This window comes from Corylus avellana, chromosome ca2, assembly GCF_901000735.1.
Source record: "Corylus avellana chromosome ca2, CavTom2PMs-1.0".
Taxonomy (NCBI): domain Eukaryota; kingdom Viridiplantae; phylum Streptophyta; class Magnoliopsida; order Fagales; family Betulaceae; genus Corylus; species Corylus avellana.
Window position 1 is genome coordinate 12,288,399 of NC_081542.1, and position 23,925 is coordinate 12,312,323.

At 35.7% G+C, this 23,925-nt stretch overlaps 3 protein-coding genes across 8 annotated transcripts; 2 read left to right on the forward strand and 1 right to left on the reverse strand.

Annotated features, from left to right (window-relative positions):
* Positions 1 to 1,093: 1,093 nt before the first annotated feature.
* On the forward strand, positions 1,094 to 6,236 carry LOC132172845 (uncharacterized). 6 transcript variants are annotated; one of them, XR_009439199.1, is made up of 4 exons: positions 1,094 to 2,614; positions 2,922 to 3,092; positions 4,226 to 4,313; positions 6,218 to 6,236. XR_009439199.1 is itself a non-coding variant. In XM_059584410.1 (2 exons), the coding sequence occupies exon 1, from the start codon at positions 1,165 to 1,167 to the stop codon at positions 2,599 to 2,601; it is 1,437 nt and encodes a 478-aa protein (XP_059440393.1). In that variant the 5' UTR covers positions 1,094 to 1,164; the 3' UTR covers positions 2,602 to 2,614; positions 4,226 to 4,554. The 6 variants fall into 6 exon arrangements, 1 of the variants encoding a protein (XP_059440393.1); XR_009439198.1 differs by lacking the exon at positions 6,218 to 6,236 and adding an exon at positions 4,704 to 4,961; XR_009439200.1 differs by lacking the exon at positions 6,218 to 6,236 and adding an exon at positions 4,626 to 4,643.
* A 9,458-nt stretch (positions 6,237 to 15,694) lies between these two features.
* Positions 15,695 to 17,199, forward strand: LOC132171392 (uncharacterized). Its single transcript, XM_059582700.1, has one exon. It carries the CDS (start codon positions 16,177 to 16,179, stop codon positions 17,089 to 17,091), a length of 915 nt encoding a protein of 304 aa, XP_059438683.1. The 5' UTR covers positions 15,695 to 16,176; the 3' UTR covers positions 17,092 to 17,199.
* Positions 17,200 to 18,729: 1,530 nt separating this feature from the next.
* On the reverse strand, positions 18,730 to 23,404 carry LOC132171364 (uncharacterized). The gene is made up of 3 exons (XM_059582661.1): positions 23,051 to 23,404; positions 20,063 to 20,204; positions 18,730 to 19,249 (listed from the first exon to the last, which is right to left on the reverse strand). The coding sequence occupies exons 1-3, from the start codon at positions 23,338 to 23,340 to the stop codon at positions 19,157 to 19,159; spliced, it is 525 nt and encodes a 174-aa protein (XP_059438644.1). The 5' UTR covers positions 23,341 to 23,404; the 3' UTR covers positions 18,730 to 19,156.
* Between the last annotated feature and the right edge of the window lie 521 nt (positions 23,405 to 23,925).

Here is a 23,925-nt window from a genome sequence, read left to right on the forward strand (position 1 = left end):
ATGGAACCATTAGGATAGTATTTTTGCTGTTATGATCCTTGCAGACAAGCAATCCGAGTTTTGCAATAGCCACCAAATTTGTTTAGCCAAAAGTGCTGTATTGAATATCACCAAATCTCGAAAACCCAAGTCACCACTCACCTTTGCTCGTCCCATCCGCTCCCAGCTCATCCAATGTATCTTAAACATATTTTCCTGATGTCCCCACTATAATTTTTACATCATTCAATTAATCTATTTGCATAGGACACCCGGGAGTTAAAAAACACTCATACAATAAGTGGGAATGGCTTAGGCCACCACCTTTAGTGAAATCTCTTTCCCTACTTGGAATAGAAATTTGACCTTCCAATTATGAAGGCAATTCCATACTCTATCCTTAATGTTCTTGAAAGCCTGCACACGCAATTTCCCTAGAAGTGTTGGGAGTCCCAAGTATTTGTCATATCTATTGGTGGCTGTTGTCCCACGTATTCCGATTGAAGAAAATTGAAGTATTTTCTTTGTTTAGCTTATGCCCTGAAACCGCTTCATACTTATCTAAGATCCGTGCGAGTCTTCTCCATTATACCAGGTTTGCCTTGCAGAATAGAAGACCGTAGTATGGCTGATGCGGGGGGCCATGTTTGAGTTGGTAGAACAACATAAAAGCATCTTCAAAATAGTAGTTAAATTCATCATAATAGCCAAATTTGACTATTTTTGTTTTTTTTTTTGTCTCCAACAGAACAAGCTCTTTAACTTTTTTGATCTATTTTGCTATAGTAAATAGGCAAAAGAGCCTATTCACTGTTCACAACTACAAAATTTTGTAATCGTTTCTCTTATCCCTTTCACCTTTCTCTCTCACTCCCTTTCTTTCTCTATGATAAAAATAATACTACAAAATAATATTTAATTAGAGTTGAGAATTAAAATAATTATTCTGCTGAAGTATGTTGTGAAAAATTAGTAACTAAAATAGAAAAAGTGGTATTTTGAGTGGCTAAAATAGCCACCCTTGGAGGAGATAGTTATAAGATCATAGTAAACTATTGAGCCTCCGACCCAACAAATAATAAATTGGGCCCAGGAAAACAATTCAAATAAATTCTGCCAAGAAGCCCAAAACAAGCCTTCAGAACAAACGACCCGCTCTGGTTATTCGTCAAATCTTCGTTTAGAATGGGAAGGCCAGCATCCACGATCGAAGTCCCCGAGAGACGACATCGTTCCAACGGCCGGTACACACCGGACTCCGACTACATCCGTCACCGGCGCAGCCCCAGCTATGACGTCTACGACCGCCACGATAACCACCAGCGCCGCCGGCTCCGCTCTCCCGACAGAAGCCCAAGCCCAAACCCTAGACGAAGCCCTAGGCCCAACAAAGCCTTGGACGACGCGTTGCCCAAGCGATTCGGCCGGCCTTACCTCGACCGCGACCACCGGAACGGGACCCGCTCGGACTCGGAGTCCGACGAGGAACTAAAGGGCCTGACCTATGAAGAGTACCGGAGGCTCAAAAGGCAGAAGATGCGGAAGGCACTGAAGCATTGTATTTGGAACGTGACGCCGAGCCCGCCGAGGGACGAAAACGATGAGTTGGAGGAGACGGAGGAGGAGAAAGCCGAGGAGATCTCGGACAAGTACGGTGGAGATAGCGGGGGCAAGAGCGATTCGAGTTTCAAAGAGAAAGAGAAAGAAAAAGAGAGTAATCGGAAAAGGAAATCCGACTCCGAGTCTGAAGAATCGGAGACCGAGTCTGAATCCGATGATTCCCGGTCGAGAAGGAAGAGGAAAAGTTCGATTTCTAAGCGTAGAAATAGAAAATACGAATCGGTCGAGAGCGAGAGCGAGACTGAATCTGAGGAAGATCGAAAGCATAGAAAGAAATCAAGGAAAAGGAGTAATCGCAGTAGTAGGAGGAGCAAGAGAAGTAGTAGTAGTAAAAGAAGAAGAAGAAAAAGGAGTAGGCATAGCAGCGATCCAGACGAGATCGAGGAGAATTCTGATGCGAGTGATCGAGTCAGGTCGAAGAAAAAGCGGTCTTTGAGCGCGAATTCTGATTCTGAGGTTGAAGAAATGAGTAAGGCGAAGGCAGAGGAGGCAAAAATGATTGCCGAAATCGATGTAGAGGCATTGCGGTTTAAGGAAATGATTGAGGCGCAGAAGAAGCCACCGCCGGCTTTGGATAACGAACAGGTGGTTGGGCCAATGCCGCTGCCAAGAGCCGAAGGGCATATTAGCTACGGTGGGGCGCTTAGGCCCGGAGAAGGTGATGCCATTGCGCAGTATGTGCAGCAAGGGAAGCGTATCCCAAGAAGAGGTGAGGTCGGTCTGTCTGCGGACGAGATTCAGAAGTTTGAGACTCTGGGGTATGTGATGAGTGGTAGTAGGCACCAGAGGATGAATGCCATTCGTATTAGGAAGGAAAACCAGGTTTATAGTGCCGAGGATAAGAGGGCATTGGCGATGTTTAATTACGAAGAGAAGGCGAAGCGCGAGCACAAGGTTATGGCTGATTTGCAGCGGTTAGTGCAGCGTCATATAGGGCAGGATGTCGGTCCTACTCATGATCCCTTTGGTGCAAAGGCCTCATCAGATGTTGCTGATGCTTGATTTTACGTATTTGGTTGGTATCTCTACCATTTTGCTCTTGTGTACTCATATATTTTCTTATGGTATTCGGTTCAATTATTATCTTTGAATGTCACTTTTAATCATATATTTTGGGTGAATCTCTGTCTACTTGTGGACCAAATACTTGTGCTTGTTAAAAATAAAAATAAAAAGCTATCCCAAAAACAATGCATTGAAGGTATGAAGTAATTACTACATTTTAGTCCGTCCATTGTGAATCTTTTGTGGAATCAATTGTTGGAATTTGATTTGGTAGGTGAAATAAGATTCAGATACTAATAATTATTATCATTTGGTAGGTAGATTTGGTCAGATGTTGGATCAGATATTTATCTTAGTGAAATTCCTCCAGAGGTTGAATGGAATTCTAAGCTAGCTGTGGCATTTTTCATAATGGATGAGTGCTTTTTAACTGTTGTTGACCACAGAAGTGGAGTCAATCTGATCCATAATATTCTCTATAATTGTGGGTAAGTACACTTGTGCGTGTATTGTGTTTCTAAGCCACTTTTTACATCGATGACAGGCTTCAGTTTTTATTTTATTATGATTTTTGTTTGTTTGTTTGTGGGGTTCTTTTTGTCAATTAAGACTGTTAAACTCTTTGTTTTTGAAATAAATATGACTTCAAGATTTTGATGTTTGCCACTTTGCGACGATTGGAGAGAAGCAATTCTGAACAAATAAGTCAAGAGTAAGATCTCGCATTTCTGAGCAGCACCGGTAGTGTTTGGAAGTTAGGAACTGCAAACCTCTCTCATCCATACTTCTTGATAAGCATTTTTCTAGAGCACTAAGATTTGAACCCATGTTGTGCTCCCCTTTGGTTGTAATTCACCGCTACTGTAACTTAGCATGAGGCTGTAGGCCAAGACGCCTGTTGTTCTCATGCATTCTGATCCTGGAAAGTCATGATTTAACAGGAATTCAGAATTGATACCTTCAAAAAATGACATATAAGCTGGGAGTTGATTGATTGTAGAGACAGACTTTTTCAGAGTTATGTTTTTAAGAAGTCCTGTTGAAGACAGGTTGTGTTTTGACTATATGCTATATTTCCGGGTGACTTGTTGGGTGTGTGTGTGTATGTTTTTTTTTGTTGACATGGGTCAAACAATTTCATAGACTACTTAATTATGTTTTATCATGTGAAAAGCTTAATCAGACATTATTAGTAATTTTCCATTTCTTTTACTCCTTTAGTTTTTCTTGCTTTTGTTTGTATGACAGAAAAATTTCTTTTAATTAAATGAAAAGGTGAACCTCTCAATAAAGCTATTGCTACTGTAATTAAATTTTAGCGTAACAATCATGCAGTTGCAGTATTGACAGTTTACTGGGTGAAAGATGAGTGGATTTGTTTCTTTTGATGATTTGGTAGCTGTCACATCCTTATATTTTGTTTTTCTTGTCTTTTCCATGTTGGCAGTTTCTTTAAGGATGTTAGCTTCCACATCCTTGTGTCTTGTTTTGATCAAAACTAATTGTGACATGTGCCGTGGCAACCTGTATCCTTGTTTTGCTTGTGTTGTATCTGATGATTGGAATTCAATAACTTATGCCCTGTTTGTCTTTTATTAAATTTTAACATTTCCTTTTTCAGGTCAAATTTTACTCGTCTAAATTATAGTGTTTTTTTAAACTGCAATACTTGAGAGGGGTGACGAAATCATCTCTGCAGCATCCATCAGGTATAAGCTTGTCTAAATTGACTCCCAGTCTTCCATGTCTTTCTTTTCCGCCAGTTATGAATGTTAATTCTTGTGTAAATTCCTTGATAGAAATTATTGAAGACAGCCTATTTTGAGAAGAGTGGAACTGATTGTGGATTTTAGTATCCTCAGAATACAAAATAATGACTATATAATGGCATGTGGCTTTGATCTTTAGATGTTTAGATTTTATGTCTGATTATATGTTTATACCTCTTCATTCTTGTTTTAATGATATCTCAATTACCAATTGAAAAAAAGAAGTCTCTTCATTCTTGTGACATACTTCAGTATATTTTCCAATAACACCCTGTCCCCTTGGCTCCGTACCGATTGAACTACCGATCTTACTCCTGAGCGTTGAAGCAGTTGTTGGAGACTGCCTCCATCCTAGCAGAGCCTTCGAATACAACCTACCACTGCCGAAGCCTTTCTCCCTCTCACTGAAAAAGGATCACCTTACGAGCATACAAACCTCTACGCCTAGCGCTGAAGGACGATTCGAAAAAAGATGAGACCTTTCGCATCTCAAGAAAACTTCTCCAACCGTTACCTTATCGGCCTTCCGGTATACAATGAAGCCTCGCCGCCCACCATTGCCATATTTCGCCAGAGCCAGAAAACAGTCGTGACTAGGGGTGAAATAGCGGTTGCGGTTAGCGGTTAGTGGCTAAAACCGCTAACCGCAACCGCCTAGGCGGTTAGTAAATTTTACTAACCGCCTCCGCTAACCGGGTAGCGGTTAACCGCCTAGGCGGTTAACCGCCCGGTTAGCGGTTAACCGCTTTGGAATAACCGCTTTTTTTCTAACCGCTTTTTTTGGGCTTTTTTCTTTGGACCGATTTTGGGCCGGGTTTGGACCGGGTTTGGGCCGGTTTTGGGCTCACTTTAAACATTTTTTTTCTCATTTTAAACATTTTTTTTTCCCTTTCCATGGCCATTTTAGCATTAAAAATTGCTATATACCAAAATCTTGTTGGCCACCTTCTACAAATCTACACATCATATAATATACAAATAAAATTACAACAAAATCATCACTTCACTTGTAGTCTTATACATAAACTCACAAGCAAGTTCATAAACTCACACATAGAAATAAAATAAAACACAAACAAATTCATAAACTCACAAGCAACCAAAAAAATCAACATATATGGTTAAACTTGAAGCTTGAGGCTCATTTCAATCAACCAAAAAAAGTTCATAAACTCATAACTTATTGTTATTATATATATATAATATATAAATATATATTATATTTAAAAAAAAGCGGTTAGCGGGTAGCGGTTAGCGGTTAGCGGATTTCCAAAACCCACTAACCGCTAACCGCAACCGCCTAGGCGGTTAGCGGTTTTTACTAACCGCTTTCAAAGCGGTTAGGCGGTTAGGTGGTTAGCGGTTAACGGTTATAACGGTTAGCGGTTAGCGGTTGCGGTTAGGCGGTTTTAAATTTCACCCCTAGTCGTGACTATTGAACATCTCTGTGCAATGAAAGTTGAACTGCTTAAAATGGAAAGTGTATTAAACTTAAAAATGTTTTTTTTATGGTTTAGGACTAAACTTTGAACTGCTTTTTTAATGGGCCCAGGGCCAAACTAAAAGTTTTGGGCCCAAATTCACATTTTAAAGCATATTTAATAACAAAATTTCAAAAGTTGGGGGTGGCCCCGTCTGTATGTAAATCCGGCCTGGTGTATATTCAACATCAGGCCGACTCCACACGTTCCATGAAGTTGCTCCTGAAATCCATTGCCAGCCCAGGTATGGGGATGCTGTTAATGGATGTTGGGAACTCTAGAGAGAGATTTTTGTGCTCATTATCAATTTCTTTGTACATTTCTTTTGGGGATACGATTTGATACCAGTGTGAACAAATATAGGGTTTCTTGGCTCTTACAACTATGTGATGATGAAGTAAGTGAAATGAACATCGAGTTTGATGGATAAGGGGAGGGGCTCGCCCCTTCGGGACTGGATGTGTCTTTTGAATGTGAAATGTGATAAATTCATGCATGAGAAGGGCAGAGCGAAGAATATATGCCAAAAAAAAAAAGACCTTAAACGGGATTAAGAGATCTGTCTGTTTAAAGCCTCAAGCAATGCATTGTTTGAGTGAGAGTGTAAGACTAGTGGCTAGCTCTTGCATTTGGCTTATTCAGCCTCCAACAAGCTATGAGTGATGCATCCGAAATCCGTTGTACCAAAATTTCTTGCGTTCTCCAGTTCTCCTTAACCCGGTCGTTAGCATGTTTTGAAATAAAAGAGGAATGCTAAACCGAGTCGCTGGTCCGCCTCCCAACCAGTCAAGGAGGTGGTTTAACTATCTCTTCATGGTGGTTGAGAGATGGTTCGACCATCCCCTTAATGTTGTTGTTGTTTTTTTAATAATTTTTAAAAGATTTTGAAAAGTTCATGTAAAAACAATGCACGTGTGGCATTTTCATCCATTTTAACACTAAATATTAACGGTAGTTTAAAAGAGTTGCATGTTAAAGTTTAATCGACACACATAAACACAGGCTATGTGTGTCATTCGTCCACCTCTTAATCAATCATGATGGTTGAGGGGTGGTTCGACTACCGCTTAATGCTTTGTGTTTGTTGTTTTCAAATTTTTAATAATTTTTAAAGAGATTTTGAAAAAGTTTGTGTAAAATAAAATGCACGTGTGGCACATGTGCGGCATTTTCATCCCTTTTAGCACCAAATACTAACGAATAATGTAATTCATATTGAAATAATAGTTTGAACGAGCCAAATAATAATTTGAAACTACCAAAATAATGATAATTTATATATTTTTTTTAGAAAGAGTGATAATTTGAAAGTGGTAAATGTTTTTGATGTAATCCCTGTCATAGTCAATTGTTATCGATGAGAGACGAAAGAAAAATATATATATATATATATATTTCATACTCGATGGAAACAAGATTTGGGGCGGTGACCTTATGGTGAAGTTGTGTGTGTGGGGCCGTGGGCTGGGGTCTCTTTAGCCCCCCAACACTTCTTTTTTTTTTTCACAAATAAGTCTTTGCCATTCGGATTCTAAAGAAAGAGAAAGAGAGAAGAAAAATTGTCGAAAATACTTTCCAACATTAAGTAGGAAGGGGCCTATTTTACAAGTATGTGTGCTTGAGAACAGACGTATCTAAAGACCTTAGAAGCGGACTAAGTTCTGAAGAAGGAAAGCTGATGATGACAATCAACTATAACAGGAGCACATGGCCAATCTGGAAAAATGCAACATTTGTTGATGGCCAAAATGGAGAGGAGAGAATCACCTTCAGTTCTACTTGGTTGTACAGCTGGCCTACTTGATAAAACAAAATCACTTATATACTTGGAGAAATATCATTTATCATATGTTCGAAATAAATGTTATTTAATATATTTGTAGCATTTTTTTTAAATATTTTTAATTGAGTTGGCGTGTTGCATTTACCTTTAATTAAAAAAAAAAAAATCAACGATAAATTAATATAACATGCCAACTCAACTGAAAATGGTTGAAAATGATATGAGCTAGCTAGCTTCCGTGTGCATGCATATTGTCATGCATTCACCTGGAATTTGTTGACATTTATTTTATATTAAGGTGGTCATTCCCGTGATTATTTGATGCTGTTAAAAATGTCATAATTGTGTAGCCAGCATTCAACCCAACCATTATGAATTTATGAGAGAACCGACACTACCTATATAATAATGATGTTTTCTTACTATCATGACATTGGTGAAATATTGTTATATAGTTTTATTTTTTTTTAAAAAAAACATAACATTTCATTCAATAATACCACGAGCATAAAACTCTTATATCACAGAGCAAAGCTCTGAAGCAACCATAGCATAAAGCTATATATAAGATTACCAGGTTTAGTACAAGATTCGAGACCAATCCGCTAACCCATAACTAAAATAAGATTTAATACTAGATCTGTGACAGACAGACTCAACCAAATGCATGGATAGCAATTATTCCTCGACCTTGAGAGCGAAAAGACTCTCATGCCGAAACTCTTCCCCATCGACCCGAAGGCCAAGATAATGATCATAAATGTGAGTAAAAAAAATATTAAAGTTTATAATTGAAGAAATATCATAAATGTGAGTTATTAAGCTTTTAGATTGAGTAGTGTTTTAATATGTTATATTATGATTTCATTGGTAGACTTTTCGAAGCGTTAATCTTCTTAATAACTGGTATCAAAACCGATGGTTGTGTTATAATATAAATGGTAGTGATTTTTTTTTATAGTTAGAGCAGGATCTGTATGAAGAGTTATTAGAGTATGGGCATATATATGGCATGAACAAGCCCACGTAGCACACTAGTGATAATAGTGATGTCCAATTAATTTCTCTTTTCTAAGATAGACTGTGAAATTGACTTAAATGCCCTTGTGAATAACATAGAATTTCTCCTTTTGTTTACTATTGTATTTGAATTATTGGTAGAAATTTTCTGGTTGATTCAGAAAATATTATGGTTTTGAAAGTTGAGTGGGCTTTTGTGACTGTAAAGCTGGTTAATTATGGCTCAATATCATCTTCAGGGAAGCGTAAACTTGATAGAATTCATAATTAGGAATAAATATTGGTGTTAAGAGTGGAATGCTTGATTAGTAATTTTGGTGAAAGTGGGTGCCTTAAAAAATAAATCCGAGTTGACCTGCATCGTGCATGTTGATGGTAGCATGGGCATAGATGTGGACCATATACCCTACACGAATTGGAGCTTTCAGCACATGGGGCAAGGTAGGGTTGCAAGACGGAGTCATGCTACATCCTTAATATCTTATCTTGATCTCTTATTACCGGGCTGATATGTTAGTGCTCATCAGTTTTTGGATCGGTTTTTATTAAAAAATAAATAAATAAATAAATGCTAATTGTTATTATTGTGTACAAGAATGATGAATAATATAAAATCGAAAAAAGTGAGAAAATTGAGATACATATTTACGTGGTTTGATAAGGTGTCTATGTCCACAGGAGAGTGCGACTATATTTCACTATTAATGATTTATGATTATAACATAACATACTTATAAAAAAATCCTAATTGTACGGACGTAGTTTAAAAAATTCCAAAATACTTCGTACCGTACCACGCCGACTACCGGCCAACTGGCTAATATTTATGTATTACTCTTTATATTTGCCTAATAGAATATGAGCTACTAGTTTTAACGGTGATAAATACAGTCAAATTAGTACAATTGTATTAAAATAAAATTAAAATGAGTATTTAGAATTACTGCACGAATAAGACGTGTGTGTTGAAAAAAAGGGTGGAAAAATGGAAGCTTGAAAATCAACCTTTCACCAGCAAAATCGGTTTACGAAATCATTGCAGTGGTTCAAAGAAATGAGAAGGCATAATAGCTGTTCATTGAGGGGACAAACCAGCGAGACAAAGGCTCATAAAGTTGCTTCCCTTGTTTCACCCTTTATCATCACACTCAGCTCTAGAGATCGAGATACAGAGATGTATTTGAGGCAAGTTGATTTTTTTTTTTTTTTTTTTTTGCAAATATTTATTTTGTATTTGATTTTGGGCATCCTTAAACACCTAATTTTCATACTTCCCGCTGATCATGTATCTCATTATATTCGTAGCGTGTTTTAAGTGACTTTTTATGCTAATCACTTAAAACATATCATGTCAGCCGGTATAATATGAGTTTAATAAATAAACATGAATTAGTCTTCACATAATCCAACTCTCACTTTCCCAAAGCCCCTATGATATCTAATTACTTATAAAACATCAGAAGATTAGAATTGTAGTAATTAAGTAACCGTTATATTTCCATGTTTAGTGGTGTAGAACCCCTGAGTTAATACTAGTTTTTTTTTTTTTTTTTTTTTTTTTAAGAACAAATATAGTAATACAATTAGTTATGTTAAGATGTGCTTTCTTTGTCTTTACTTTGAAAACAATAAAATAAAATAAAAAACACTAAATCCTTGTTGGGCATTGGAGAGAGTTGATGGAGTGCAGAAATTGTTGTGTGTACTTTGTTATTTAGTAAGTTGGACAGATTTTTGGCACAACTTCTTTGTGGATATTACGCTTTGGTTGCCATTGGTGGCCCATATTTTGTTTTGTCCTACTTGGAGGGTATGTGAGCCGCCCTATATGCACCTACCTAATTAGATTACTATTATCACTTCATCTTTACAAATTATGGCTCTAACTTTCTTTAATTGTTACACCAATTCTTGGTGGCCCATCACCATGTTTAATGCATGTTTCCTATATGGTGTGAAAATTTCACATTCAACCTTCTCACTCTCATGGCTGTCTATATTTAATGAGAAACGCTTTGTTGTATTCTAACGTTTATTTTCGTTAAGTTGGTATGCTCTATTCATTATTGATATTTTTGTTTCCTTATTTAATTAATGGTAGATGGAGCATGCCAATCAAGTAGAGATGTATGTAGGACTGACAATTTTTGATACGACCTGCAAACCCGACACAAAATTATAATGTTAGGGTCCGGGTCATAAACAGTTTGACCTGCTTGAACAATCTATATATATATATATATATATATATATATATGTGTGTGTGTGTGTTAAAACATGTTGCATTCGAGTCTAAATGGGTCTACTTGCTTGTGACCCATTTATTAAACAAGCAAGTCGTGTAGGGTTGCTCATGGGTTGTGTTCGAGTTTAAGGGCATGACCTGTTTAGCTAAACATGGCCGTGCAGGTTAGGGTTTATCCTTATTAAGTTGACGGGTCAAGCAAATCAAAATTTTCATTTTATTTGAAATGAAGAGAGCCATTTTTCGAAATTTTCGAGTTGTACATATTTTGATAAAAAGTGATTGTGTTATTAATGTTAAAACTTAAAAGAAAGGTTTATTTGTACGTTTCAAAAAAAAAAAAAAAAAGGTTTATTTGTTCAGGTTAAATTATGATATTCTCTAATTCATTTGAAGTAGAAAAGATCCTGTTGGATTGAGGTTGAGGTTGAATGGTGAATTAAAGAAAGTGATCCGTCATAATTGGAGACGGTTGGGGCATCCATATCCTTAGTGTGAGTTCAATTAATTGGTATGGCCAGGTAGGGCTCCCAATCTCCCCTTTCTTAAGGAATTGGTAAAACTATTTATTGTAGACTGTGATGCTCAGATAGGGCTTCTTTTTGGGGACCGAATCAAAACCCTAAAATGTCAAAATCATTTGGAAAATATGTTTCATGGTCCTCACTACTTTTTTTTTTCTTTTTTTTCAAACTACTTAAAAATTTTATTAATATATTTTTTTTCTAGGGTTAGAATTGCTATAAAAATAGATCCTTATCTTTATATTCTGTTAAATTTTTAATGGTGCTGTCACGTTATACCTAATCAGAAGGCGACATGTATGCCCTTTAAGAAAAAAGAAAAAAGAAAAACAAAACAAAATGGGCCTCCAAAAAGCTGGTATATATTAGAGCAATGTAGCTCCAACACATTCGAACCGGAAATGGAGCTTTTGAAAGAAAGAAAATTGATTACCATGCGTTAAACCTCTCTGGATTAGGGATTTTTTTTTTTGAAAAAAAATAAATAATAATAATTTTAAATTCTAAAATTTTATTTTTTATTTTTATTTTTATTTTTTTCGAAGCTTCAATTGCATAGCAGAAAGTTTTGCAGCGTTGTCTTGAACCTTTCTACGGTTTTAACTCTTACGTATATTAGCCGTTTGCCTAACTATTTATTTATTTATTTTTTAAAAAAAATTAATTTTCTAAATTTGTACAAAACTATATATCAAATTTCTTTGAAAAGACAAGGTTTATAAAGACAAGGGGTTCAGAGCCTTATACAATACAATAAGGCTATAAACTAAGAGTATGTTTGGAATTGCATTTGATGTTTTGGCTATTTTAAAGTTTTTTGGACCTTTTAAAGCGCTTTCAATTTTTTTTACCAAATGAGTACTTTTTTCTTCAAACAGACCTTTTAAATGTTAAACGTACACACAAATAAGCCATAGGAAGCATATAGAATGAAATCGTAAATTAATAGCCTGTTTGAGATTGTGTTTGATAAACAAAACTTTTAAGTCAAAAAGAGCTTTTGGGTAAAAATTTCATTTTTAAGCTTTTTGAACCCTTAAAAGGACTTTTAATTTTTTTACCAAATGAGTACTTTTTTTTTTCTTTTCAAACAAACTTTTTTAGTGTTAAAAATATTTTTAAATCCTTCAAATGTAATCCCAAACAGACCGTGAGTATACCTCCCTGAACCATTTGGTTGAAAAGCGAACAATCCACTTCACACCATATATCCAATTTCATCTATTTCTTTCTTTTACATTATGTGGTTAACGAAAGCATCATGTATATTTCTTGTGTTATGTATATTTTTTTTTGTCTTTTTTATTTGCAAGATCTCATTGTCACGGCCAAATATTGTGTTATGTATTTTTCTACACAAGTCACACAACAATTATGTCCTTTGGTCTTAGCCGAGTAATTCCATAAGTCTCTCTTATGTCACTTTTGTGTCTCTAAAAAATGAGATGGCTTTTAAAATCACAATTTGATTAAAATTCAATATTGATCATTTTTGTTTTTCCATTCAAATAAAGGAAAGAGGAAAAATGGACCAATATTGATCAATTACAAGGTCAATAGTAATTTTAAGAACCGTATCATCCTTAAAGAGACACAAGAGTGACTGACCAGTGCCGGCTCAATGTTTAGGCAAATTAATTAGGCAATCGCCTAAGGGTCCAAATAAAAATAAGGCCCCAAATAACTATAGTATAATTAAGTTTCCTTTTTATAAAATAATAAAAAAAAATTAGAGCCTCAATTATGATAAAAAGTTAGTCAATTGTCTTTAATTAAGGCCTCAATTATGGTAAAAAAATAATATCATGACAAAAAACTTAGTAAGTGCTTTTAATTAAGGCCCAATTACAGGTAAACATAAATACAAAAAATTAAATTATAAGATTAACTTGAAAGAATGAAACAAACTATTTTTTATTTACCATTTTGACTGTGCTGCATGGCCAAAATTTTATTTGTTAGGGGCCAAACAACCAAGCAAGGTTAAAACACCTTATAAAAAAAATTCTGAAGGGGCTTTGATTCTTATATGCATTTTTGACAGAATATAAATTTCTTACAATATGTGCTCCTACAATTCAGTCTCTAAAAAATGGTATGTATCCTTTAAACATGTGAGAAAACTATGCTATTAAAAAACATACGTAATTCACTTTAAGTTAAGAAATTCATGTCAGTTTTTTGGAGGTTGGGTCGTAACTCATAAGAGTCTTACGACCCAGTTTATAAGAAATTTTACCCGTAAAAATAAGGAACAAGATCCTCTTCAGTTCAAATGAACTGAAGAATATTCAGTTAGTTATAGTGGATGAGAATTTTTGTCTTTTCACTTTCATTTAAAATGGAGAGGATCCTAATTCTAAAAATAACAACAGAAAATTGTGTCTTCATAACTCAGTTACATTTATTTATTTATGTTTTTTAACCTCAAAATGAATTGATGGAAACGTTCAAATCTCACTGAGGTCATAAGCTGATTGGGCATTGGAAAACCTTATATCTTTGATGTCAAATTCACCCATAAAACTAACATTTACACCCACCCACACACACCATGAACTCTTTAATTTTTTGGTCATCAGAATGTCCTCTTACAAAAGATAATCAGGTTCCTAACCATGCCTCAGAGTATTGATTATAGGCCACGTTTCATTATCCTTAAAAAGAATAATAAAATAAATAAAAATGGCCTCGTTTGAAAATGTCTTTTAACCGCCTTCTAAAATGTTTTAAGGAAAACTTCACAAATCCCTTCTAAACTTTCACGCTTTTGGCATTATTCTATCAATGTTTAAAAACTCTTAATTTAGGGTATTGAATTTTCAATTTTTTGCAATGTCCTCTCTCCGTTAATTAGTGTTTTCCGTTAAATCTGGTAAAAATTCTTAAAAAACACATATTTTTTATTATAAAAAAATTACAAAGATTTAGACAGTGGTCAGGATTTAAATAAATTTGCAAAAATACTTACGCCTGAATCTTTGCATTTTTTTTTTAAACTTTTTTTTTTAAATAAAAAATATGGGTATTTTGAAAATTTTGACCAGATTTAACAAAATATTCTAACGGACATGAGATATTGCAAAAAATTGAAATTTTAGTACCCTAAATTAAGAATTTTTAAACATTATGAAGATAATTTCAAAACGGGTAAAAAGTTCATCGGAGTTTTGTAAAATTTTCCCAAAATTTTATCAAATAACTCATAAGCTTCCATTCAAATTAGTTTTAGGGTTTCTAATGCCCTTCATCAAGTATTAACATTACCAATGGGGATAGCTACTTAATTGGTCCCTCTTGGGTACCCCTTTTAAAATTCCTCTTTATTTTCTTGGACTCTATTTAGCACTTGAGACAAGTTACTTTTAATGATGTAGGTATTTGGCAGGCAGAAGTTGTTGGTCAAGGATGACTGCCGCTATTAATACAGAGGACTGGCTAATTCTCATAGTCCTCAATGCTTTTTCAGTTTATCCTTAATTTAAAGCATGACACTTGAAACCTCTCCTTACCTTTTTAACCCATTTAAAAATAAAAAATAAAAAATTCTTTTTATTTTTTAAAGGCCCTTTTTGGCAATGGACGGGATAGGTAATTTCATCCCAACCATTTTTTTTTTTTTTTTTCACAAAAAAAATATAATTGTAAAAATTATTGGAGATCCTTCTATAAACAAATAAACGGTAGTCGCGGGTCCATTATTTCATAAAGGTAAAATTGTTTTTTTTTCTTTTTTTTTTTTAAGTGAAATGATAATTTTACCCTTGAAATAAGGGACCGATCTCTCGGAACAACTCCATAATGTTTTAGAATAGTAATACTATTTGATCATAATTGTGCATTTGGCACTAGTAGAAACAGTCCAATAAGTGCAATTGATGGTAGACGAGGAAAGCTTCAAATCTATCTCTGTAGTCTGTAGAATAATACCCAAAAACACTAGAGAATTTGCCCTGCTTTCCTTGCTGAAATCTTTCTTTGTTTTTTTTGACCATTATCGTAATATTTGTCTTACTTGGCAAAGGTGACATTAATTATGCAAAAGTAAAATTCCACAGTGTGGGAGGTTTCAAAAGTTGGCGTTTTAGGCTTTTAAGCTTTGGATTTTTCAGCTCTCATGCATGTGTTGTGTCAGTTAAAGGGAGGCCCATCATTATTCTTTTAATTATGGACAAGAATTAAAAAAAGAAAAAAGAAAGAATATTATATTTTATTTATTTATTGGTGTGGGAGAGAAAGATTTAGAGCTTTTTTCTTTTGTGTATGTAACGTAGCATCATAAAAGAGCAGAGCCAAATCCAGCAAATACCCAGTAATTGCCGTTTCTTCGTATTTCCCCACCATGTGACTTAGCAAGCTGCTGTCTCTCTCTCTCTTCATTACCCATTCTTCCTCTTCTTTCTTTATTATTTCTAAGCCTATTTTTCTTTTGAGTCATCTTGGACTTGGCAGGGACTTTGCCAGTGAAGCAAATCTGAGTCTTCTCTGTCTCTCTTGCTCATATTCAAGTGCGGGCTACAAAAACGAGACACCCAGATCAAGTTGATGTGCTGAGAAGCTGATCTTGAAGCATTTGGGAGATGGGTGCTTGAATTCACCTTCAGTGATTTGAGGTAGAAGACCCTTCTCTTGTATCCGTTTTACACTGTCGACATTCTCTTGTTTTTTTTTTTTTTTTTTTTTTTTGTTGCTTTTTTAACATTATAGAGAAATCGGAAAGAGAGTCTGTTAAGTGTTTGGTTTTGGTACCATGAGGGACTTTCCTTCTTGTTTTGGTGAAAATGGGGTCCAAGTTGCTGATTCATCGTCTTCGAGTGCAGCCAAAGCTGCTCAAAATGTGGTTACCTGTTTGTATCAGTGTAAATTGCGAGGTCGATCTTGCTTGATTACTATTACATGGACCAAGAACTTGATGGGTCAAGGCCTTAGTGTTGGGATTGATGACTTGTCCAATCAATGCCTCTGTAAGGTTGATATAAAGCCATGGCTGTTCTCTAAGAGAAAAGGGTCTAAGAATTTGGAGGTAGATTCTAGTAAAATTGAGATTTTCTGGGACTTAACTAACGCCAAGTTTGGTGCTGGGCCGGAGCCGTTTGAGGGATTTTATTTAGCTGTTGTGTTTAACCAAGAAATGGTTCTACTTCTTGGGGATTTGAAAAAAGAGGCATACAAGAAGATTGACACCGACCCTGTTCCTGTTCATGTTCATTCCATTAATGCCACCTTTGTTGCCAAGAGGGAGCACATTTTTGGGAAGAAGTTTTATGGCGCAAAGGCTCAATTTTGTGATAAGGGGCAGATGCACGATGTATCGATTGAGTGCGACACTGTTGGGCTTCATGACCCTTGTCTTGTGATCCGGATTGACAGCAAGACAGTCATGCAGGTGAAGAGGCTCAAGTGGAAGTTCCGTGGAAACCACACCATTTCTGTTGATGGCCTTCCGGTTCTAGTGTTTTGGGATGTCCATAATTGGCTCTTTGGTAATGCTATGGGCAATGCAGTTTTCATGTTCCAAACATGTCTCTCAGCTGACAAGTTGCAGGGCAATCACTCTATTTTCGATCCCTCCGTATTAACTTGGTCTTGCTCTCAGCATATGAGCGATTCCCAGTCACGAGGTCTTGGTTTCTCACTGATTTTGCATGCTTGGAAGAATGAGTAGAAAGTGTATTTTTTTTTCTTCATTTTTGAGTGTTGACAAATACTAGTAGCTGTGGATTTGATAAAAAAAGATGTGATTGAAATACAGTAAATGCGAATTACTTGTCCATTTTTCCTTTTCATTTCACTTTCTTCAAGTAATTCAATAAGTTCAATTGCATACACAAGTCAATCTTGCTTGTTTCAATGCTGCAACTGAGGATTCTTGTTTTGATTGTTCACTGAAAACTGTTTGTGGGTAGATGATCTCCCTTCCTTTCCCCCATCACTGTAATTAACAAAGATTGGGAGCCCTTTGTTTCAAAAAGAAGAAAAGAAAAAAAGAAAAGGTTGGTTGGCATTTACAATATATGCATACCTTGTAGTTGCAGGTGTCTAGCTAGATTTCTGGCATGGGATATGGACCGTACTTTTGATTGATACAGATATTGAAAGTTCTCCAGAATCCACATGTATATGAGCGTTGTGATGTGAGAAGCAAATGGTTTGCACCATCTGAGGCTCCCCTTAAAAATTTCTGGGTGCATGACAGAACCAGAATTCTGTATTCTACCATGAAACAAAGAGCGGTAGGAACCAATTCCTTATTAAATGAGTGGAGGCATGAAGGCTAACTAGTCTTATCAACGCTTTTAAATCATTTTCCTAGGCCACATGCCACATGCCACATGCTACTTGAAAGCCCTAGAAAAGGTTCTAATGCATTAAGACAATGGTGAGATTACATAAACTTGGGAACAGATTGGTTGGTGCCACCATGGCCCATGTTAATTGGCATGGTTTAGACCATTGATGGATCCGGCTAATAAAATGGATGGTAAAGATTGAATAATAGCAATTTTTACTCAAACGACGTCGTGCGACACAACGTCGTTTGCATCCTTATCTTCCAGATTTCTCTCTTTCATTTGCAGAGCAGAGTATACTCTGCTTTGCATCTGATACTTGTCCTAAAAGGTACCTTCTCAATCCATTCCCCCACCTCCAAACAAAAAAGGAAAGATAGAAGCCTTTTTCAAGTAGAGGTTTCTCTCTCTCGTCAATTCATCACATTCTTAGTCATTGGTGATACTCTCACTATATTTGTGGTTGAAACAATAGGGACATACGAAATGATCATATTGCAACATGAGTGCGAAAAGAGAAACTGAAATTTGAGGAAGAAACCTATGTAATGCGGGAAATGGATCATGTGTAAATTTCGTTTAAGGTGATACTTCTCGAAGCCAATTAGGGTTTGGAGAAGGAAAGGATTTTGCTTCAGTTCAACATGTTGAACTTACTTTGCTATGGTCTGAGTGAGAGAGATGCTATATACCCTACTTTCAATATATACAACTGCACAAAATTTCATAATTTTGAAAGGCAATGTGCTACGATGATTAATGTTTCAAAGCTATCCATGCTTGCAGATTTCCCTTGCAATAATATAAACTCTAAATTTTCTTCTATCCTTCTACCTTCTTCAATGTGATCTTTAATGGCCAAGACTTATTACACATTTCATCCCAAATTCTGTCAATAGTTATACTAGCATCAATTTAAATACAGAGTATTTACATATGGAACTTGATTACTTGATTAGTAGATGCAATTAAAAGAAAGGGAGAAAAATCTTCTTGGAATTGTTGGATACATAGAAAGGAAATTTAAGTTTGCGAGGTAGGTTGATGGGCAGAAAGTACAGTAAGCCTAGAAAATGATGTAAGGCTTTTGGGCAAGGAGAAAAGAAGCATTCTGAGAATGAGCTGCACGCAAATTCAATGCTATAACTTTGAAACTTCACCATTTGGTTACAAGATGGCCTGCAATAAGCTAATCTCAATAAATGAAAAAACACTGCACATTCAATAACAACATTTCTTGAGAATTTAACTTCTAGAGTCGGAGGCTTACCTCCCCCACTCCCCCCACAAAAAAAAAAAAAAAAATTAAAAACAAAAGGGGAAAGGAAAAGAAAAATCATAAAACTATAGGAGCAGAAAGACTTGTCAGGACTCAGAGCATGTCTCTGCGTGAGAGAGAGAGAGAGAGAGAGAGAGAGAGATCCGGCAGCAAATTGAAGTTTAATTTGATTCATTGCCTCTTCCAAAACCAAATGTGTCTTCAACACCATTTGTCACCCTCCTCCTCCGCTCAGAAATCATCTCTGAATATGCCTAACAAAAGAGAAGAAACTTCAAAATGCAATTCCTTCCTCTAGCCCCAAATTACTTTCTAAAACGCCGAAAGGAAAGAGACAGTAGGTGAACATGTTTCTAAGAGTCCTCAGCAGATGGATCCTTCCCTCTAATTCTCAGTAAATAAGAAGGTTGATACAAACGTTTTAACTAGAGAGTACTCACAATGAATCAGCAAGATAAATATGACTTAATTAAGCATCTACAAGATGCAGCACATGGTTTAGTAACCTTTTCCAGATGCCTCACTGCCATAGATTTTTGGGAAGCAGGACACCAATTTATTAAAGGGAATCGCCCATATGCAGGCACCAAACAACTTCCATATACATGTCAAACCATACATGTAAATAACCTAGTCATGCAATATCCTCAGAAACTTTTCCTCAGTAAACATTATTTCAGCAACTAACAATCAAGAATCATAAATCCATAACATCAAGAAGCCCTTTCAAAAACCAAATAATCTTATACATAAATGGTTACTCATTATTTCAACAGAACCATCTTATTTCCAGAGAGTATGACATTAACTTTCCAATTTTTCAAGTTTTGAATTAACTATTATCATTTGAAGTGAAAAGGGAGCATGTGTGTGTGAGAGAGACTCCAGCTATAATATAGTGTTTGCATTCCCTCCAAATGACTAAAAAGTTTTTAAAATTCAGTATAAGAAGAAGAAAATACATCAGGCAGAGCAAGAAACATACAATAATCAATAAGCAAGTGCATGCTCCAAGAAACGAAAGAAGGGGGAGAGAGAATTCATAGACTAAGAGAAGATGCTCAAACCTTTGGATAAGAAAACAAAAAGATGTACCACCATGTGCATATTAGTAACAGTATGACCACTGTGACTACTATCGAGTGCAAGATTAACCAGCTACTAGCAATCACTGATACTCCAGTTAGAACTATCGTCCATGGTTGACACCTGGCAGCAAAATGGAAAGGAATCAAATCAAATAATAAGGCAAGCACGGATACCAAAGTAGGTAATTCAAAATACAAGCCAATTCCTTTTATTTTCAAGATGTCAAATTGCTCAATTCAACAAAAGTTTTTTATTTTTATTTTTATAAGTAATTGAAATATCATTTAAAGCGTAAGACGCCTTTAGGTACGCAGGAAGTATACAAGAAAAGCTAAAAAAAAAAAGAAAATCATGATAATTAATCACCAAAAGAGAAACAAAAGCTGCTGACCAAAGATACAATGTATTGAAAATAAATACTTAATCTCCTCTAAAGTCCCCTCATAAACTTTAAAACTTCTATCATTCATTTCCTACCATAGACACCACAAAAGGCACAAAGGCATCATCGTCCACATAGCAGCACTCTGAGTGTTGCTAACAATCCATCAACAAGCATACAAATTGACTACTCGTCTAAGCATGACCCAAGACAACCCAATACGACTGAAGAAAATATTCCAAATAGCACCAGCAACCTAATAACAAAGCAAAAGATGGTCCACAGACTTCCCATTCCTTTTACATAAACAACACCAATAACCACAATGGCGTGCTGCTTTCGGAGATTATCCATGGTAAGGATCTTTTCGAAGGCTGCCGACCAACCAAAAAAGGTCTCCCTCAACGAAACCTTAGTACACCAAACACTTTTCCAAGGGAAACAAACTCCGTCATGACAACCCATGACATTGTAGAAGGATTTAACACCAAACAACCCTTTTTTGGAATGAGGGACCCACCACAGCTTGTCCTCTCCTTCCCGTCACATTCTCGCTGAATACAACACGCTGAAAAACGAGGCAAAGGCTTCCACGTCCCAAACACTCTCGCTAAATTCAACAAAAGTTATTTGTTCAGAACATTACTTAAACATACCTGCTAAACAATTCGTACATGTTTATTAGTAGTCACTGTTCAGGATCTCCACTAAACTTGTACAACATAGTGGCTACTCTATTTAGTTGCCCAAAAGTGGAAGAAACGAAAAGAAGTTTTGGATTCCTATAACTACCATTTTAATCCCAGATAGCTGTAAGATCCCCTAGGAAACAAATGAACCATAATGCCAATGTTTTCCATGAAAAACCATGATGTTAACATGAAAATGTATAAAACTTTACCAACACATATTAAGTGGCGTAATTGATCCTTAGGAACTCATTTGACCTAAAGTCATATATCATTTCATAGTTAATATACTTATTTGTTAAGATAGTCAACTTCCATTTTGTCTGTCCATCTTCCACTAGATTCATCTAATGGTTAGCATTGTAAATTTATAATTAGTTCAGGCTGCATTGTTGTGTCATGAAAATTGACCATTGGCATTCGCATAAAAATTCATGATGCAAATCTATCATCTTAAATAGGACCGAGAAAGAAATTTGGAGTCACCGCCTATATCAGTAGAGCATGGGGTTACTATTATAATCTCAAGACTTGCTATCATCTCAAGTTAAATTACTGTGTCAGTAGCTGTCACATAAAAATTGACATAATTCAATGGGGTGAACTTAGACATAAAAGTGGACAAATTGTAAGAAATTTAACATTGAAGAGCCCATTGCTATAACAAGTTGAAGCAACATGTAACCCAAAAGTTTAAGCGAATAAGGTTGGACCCATCAATGTTGCTTTAGTCACTGACTTCTGTTACTATTATCAAATATGAGACTAAATCTCGCTATTACATAACCACTCACAATGTGAGAATCTCAACAGCTTGTTTGGAATGGAGGACTCAAGTATTCCTTGAAAAAAAATAAAAAAACTTATATTTAAATTTTTCTATCACTGTATTTTTTTTTTTCTTCAACATCATGCTCAATAGGAGGCAAACAATCTTTTATACAATGGGTGTTGGCTCACTTGCCTATCGAACCATTGGTTCTGTTACCAATTACAGAATCACTAACTTTTGATGATTCTTAACACACATAACAGAATCAAATTTTTATGAAATCAACACAATTAATATGGAGGAGAGTCTCACACAAAACTGATTCTTTTTATTCATAACAAAATTATTACTCTTTCTTTGTGTGTGGTAGAGGCAAGATCACACCCTTACTCTCTCATACAATAACCCTAAATAACATAAGATATATACAGCTTTGATCTAAAACCAGAATATTATCAAGTGTTTTATATTCACACTAAAACAATTAATTTACTAGTAATAAATTATTAAATAAAATCGGAAGCAATAAGCTCATTGTTTGAATTCAACTAGAGCAACTAAATTGGTTTAATTTCCTATACAAATCAATTTCCAAGGGATTTCCATACATGCCCTCGTTGTTTCAATATACTGATGGTTCTAGTCAGTCATCCGGGACATAATCTTTTTGATAGATAATCAAGCTGAGGCGCCCCTAAGTACACAGGGAATATGCATAACAAACACAAAAAAGAATCATCCGGGACATAATCCTACGTCTTGAATTAACTAAAGCCTACAACTACTATGCAATCAAATTCGAAACAATGGGAATTGGAAGATTTGGGCTGAAGTGTGAGCCTTAAGATAATTATCATCATAACCATTACAAAAATAGGCAAGAATCCCAATTGAAAGTAGTAAACAGAGTCGAAAACTAGTACGGCCTAGAGGGTACACCTAATATCCATTCATAAACTCAAAGGCATGATATCGAAATGTAAAATGATATTTAACATAAAATACAATAAATTAGCCAAATTTGGAAAGAAACTTTGGAATTACAATAAAAGATGATCACAAACAATGAGGGTTGGGGAGTAATTCTGAAAAATAAGAAAGACCCATCAAGGGAAAGGCTCACCAGGATGGTTTGGTGTCCCAAACAGAGTCATATTCTAGAGAGAGGTAGTTCATATACCCATCCATATCATCAACCGCGCCATTTTCATCCAAGAAAATAGACTCTTTTGGTTTTGGGTCATTTGTGTTGCTTCCAAAGGCAACGGTTTTGCTGGGAAACCGTAGTGATTTAAGAGTCGTCGAGGAGCCGGGTGGGCAGAATATGGGGTTGGAGAGTTGAGTCTTGGAATGGGAGGTACAGAGTCGCAATGAAGCAGTTAACGAGGCAGGGAAGAGAGATAGAGTTCCCATTTTGCTGGCCTTCCGTAGAAAGTTGAGGAAATTCTGTAATAAATCACTGATATCTGTTTTTTTTTTTTTTTTTTCATCAGCTGAGAAATATATTTGTATGGCTTGGAATGGAGGGCAGCAAGATCCTTGTCCTTGTAAATGGTAGTTTTTATTATTATTATTATTTATTTATTTTGGTTAGCAGCTTGACCGGCGTCGTTTTGGAAGGAGAAATACATCACATTACCGGTATTTTAATGTGTGTGGTGTAAAAATAACTAACGGAGTTGATGAAAGTTCAAAGACCTGAGAATTGGATGCACAGTTTGGTTGTGTGCAGGGGGGATGATAGACCTAGCTCCACATTCATGCTTGCAAAGGAAGATCCGGAGCAAAGATACTGGATTTTTTTTTTTTTTTTTTTTTTTTGATGAGTAAAGAAATGCTATGGATATTAAATTTCTATTTTTTATCAGAGATAGATACCGAGATGATGTGAAGCTTATTTATTAGAGAGGATTAAAATAATTAATAAAGAAAAATGTTACGAGTACCAATAAATAAGTTCCACGTCATTTTGGTACACCCATTTTTTGGTAAAAGATT

What these genes read in the sequence shown, in the direction of transcription:
- LOC132172845 (XM_059584410.1), top strand. Translation starts at nt 1,165, where the DNA reads ATGGGAAGGCCAGCATCCACGATCGAAGTCCCCGAGAGACGACATCGT.
- LOC132171392 (XM_059582700.1), top strand. Translation starts at nt 16,177, where the DNA reads ATGAGGGACTTTCCTTCTTGTTTTGGTGAAAATGGGGTCCAAGTTGCT.
- LOC132171364 (XM_059582661.1), bottom strand. Translation starts at nt 23,340, where the DNA reads ATGGGAACTCTATCTCTCTTCCCTGCCTCGTTAACTGCTTCATTGCGA. An exon ending in TGGGACACCAAACCATCCTG is followed by an intron (nt 20,205 to 23,050) that starts GTGAGCCTTTCC and finishes TTTTGCTGCCAG; the next exon opens with GTGTCAACCATGGACGATAG. An exon ending in TTTTGTTTTCTTATCCAAAG is followed by an intron (nt 19,250 to 20,062) that starts GTTTGAGCATCT and finishes CTCTTTTGTTAG; the next exon opens with GCATATTCAGAGATGATTTC.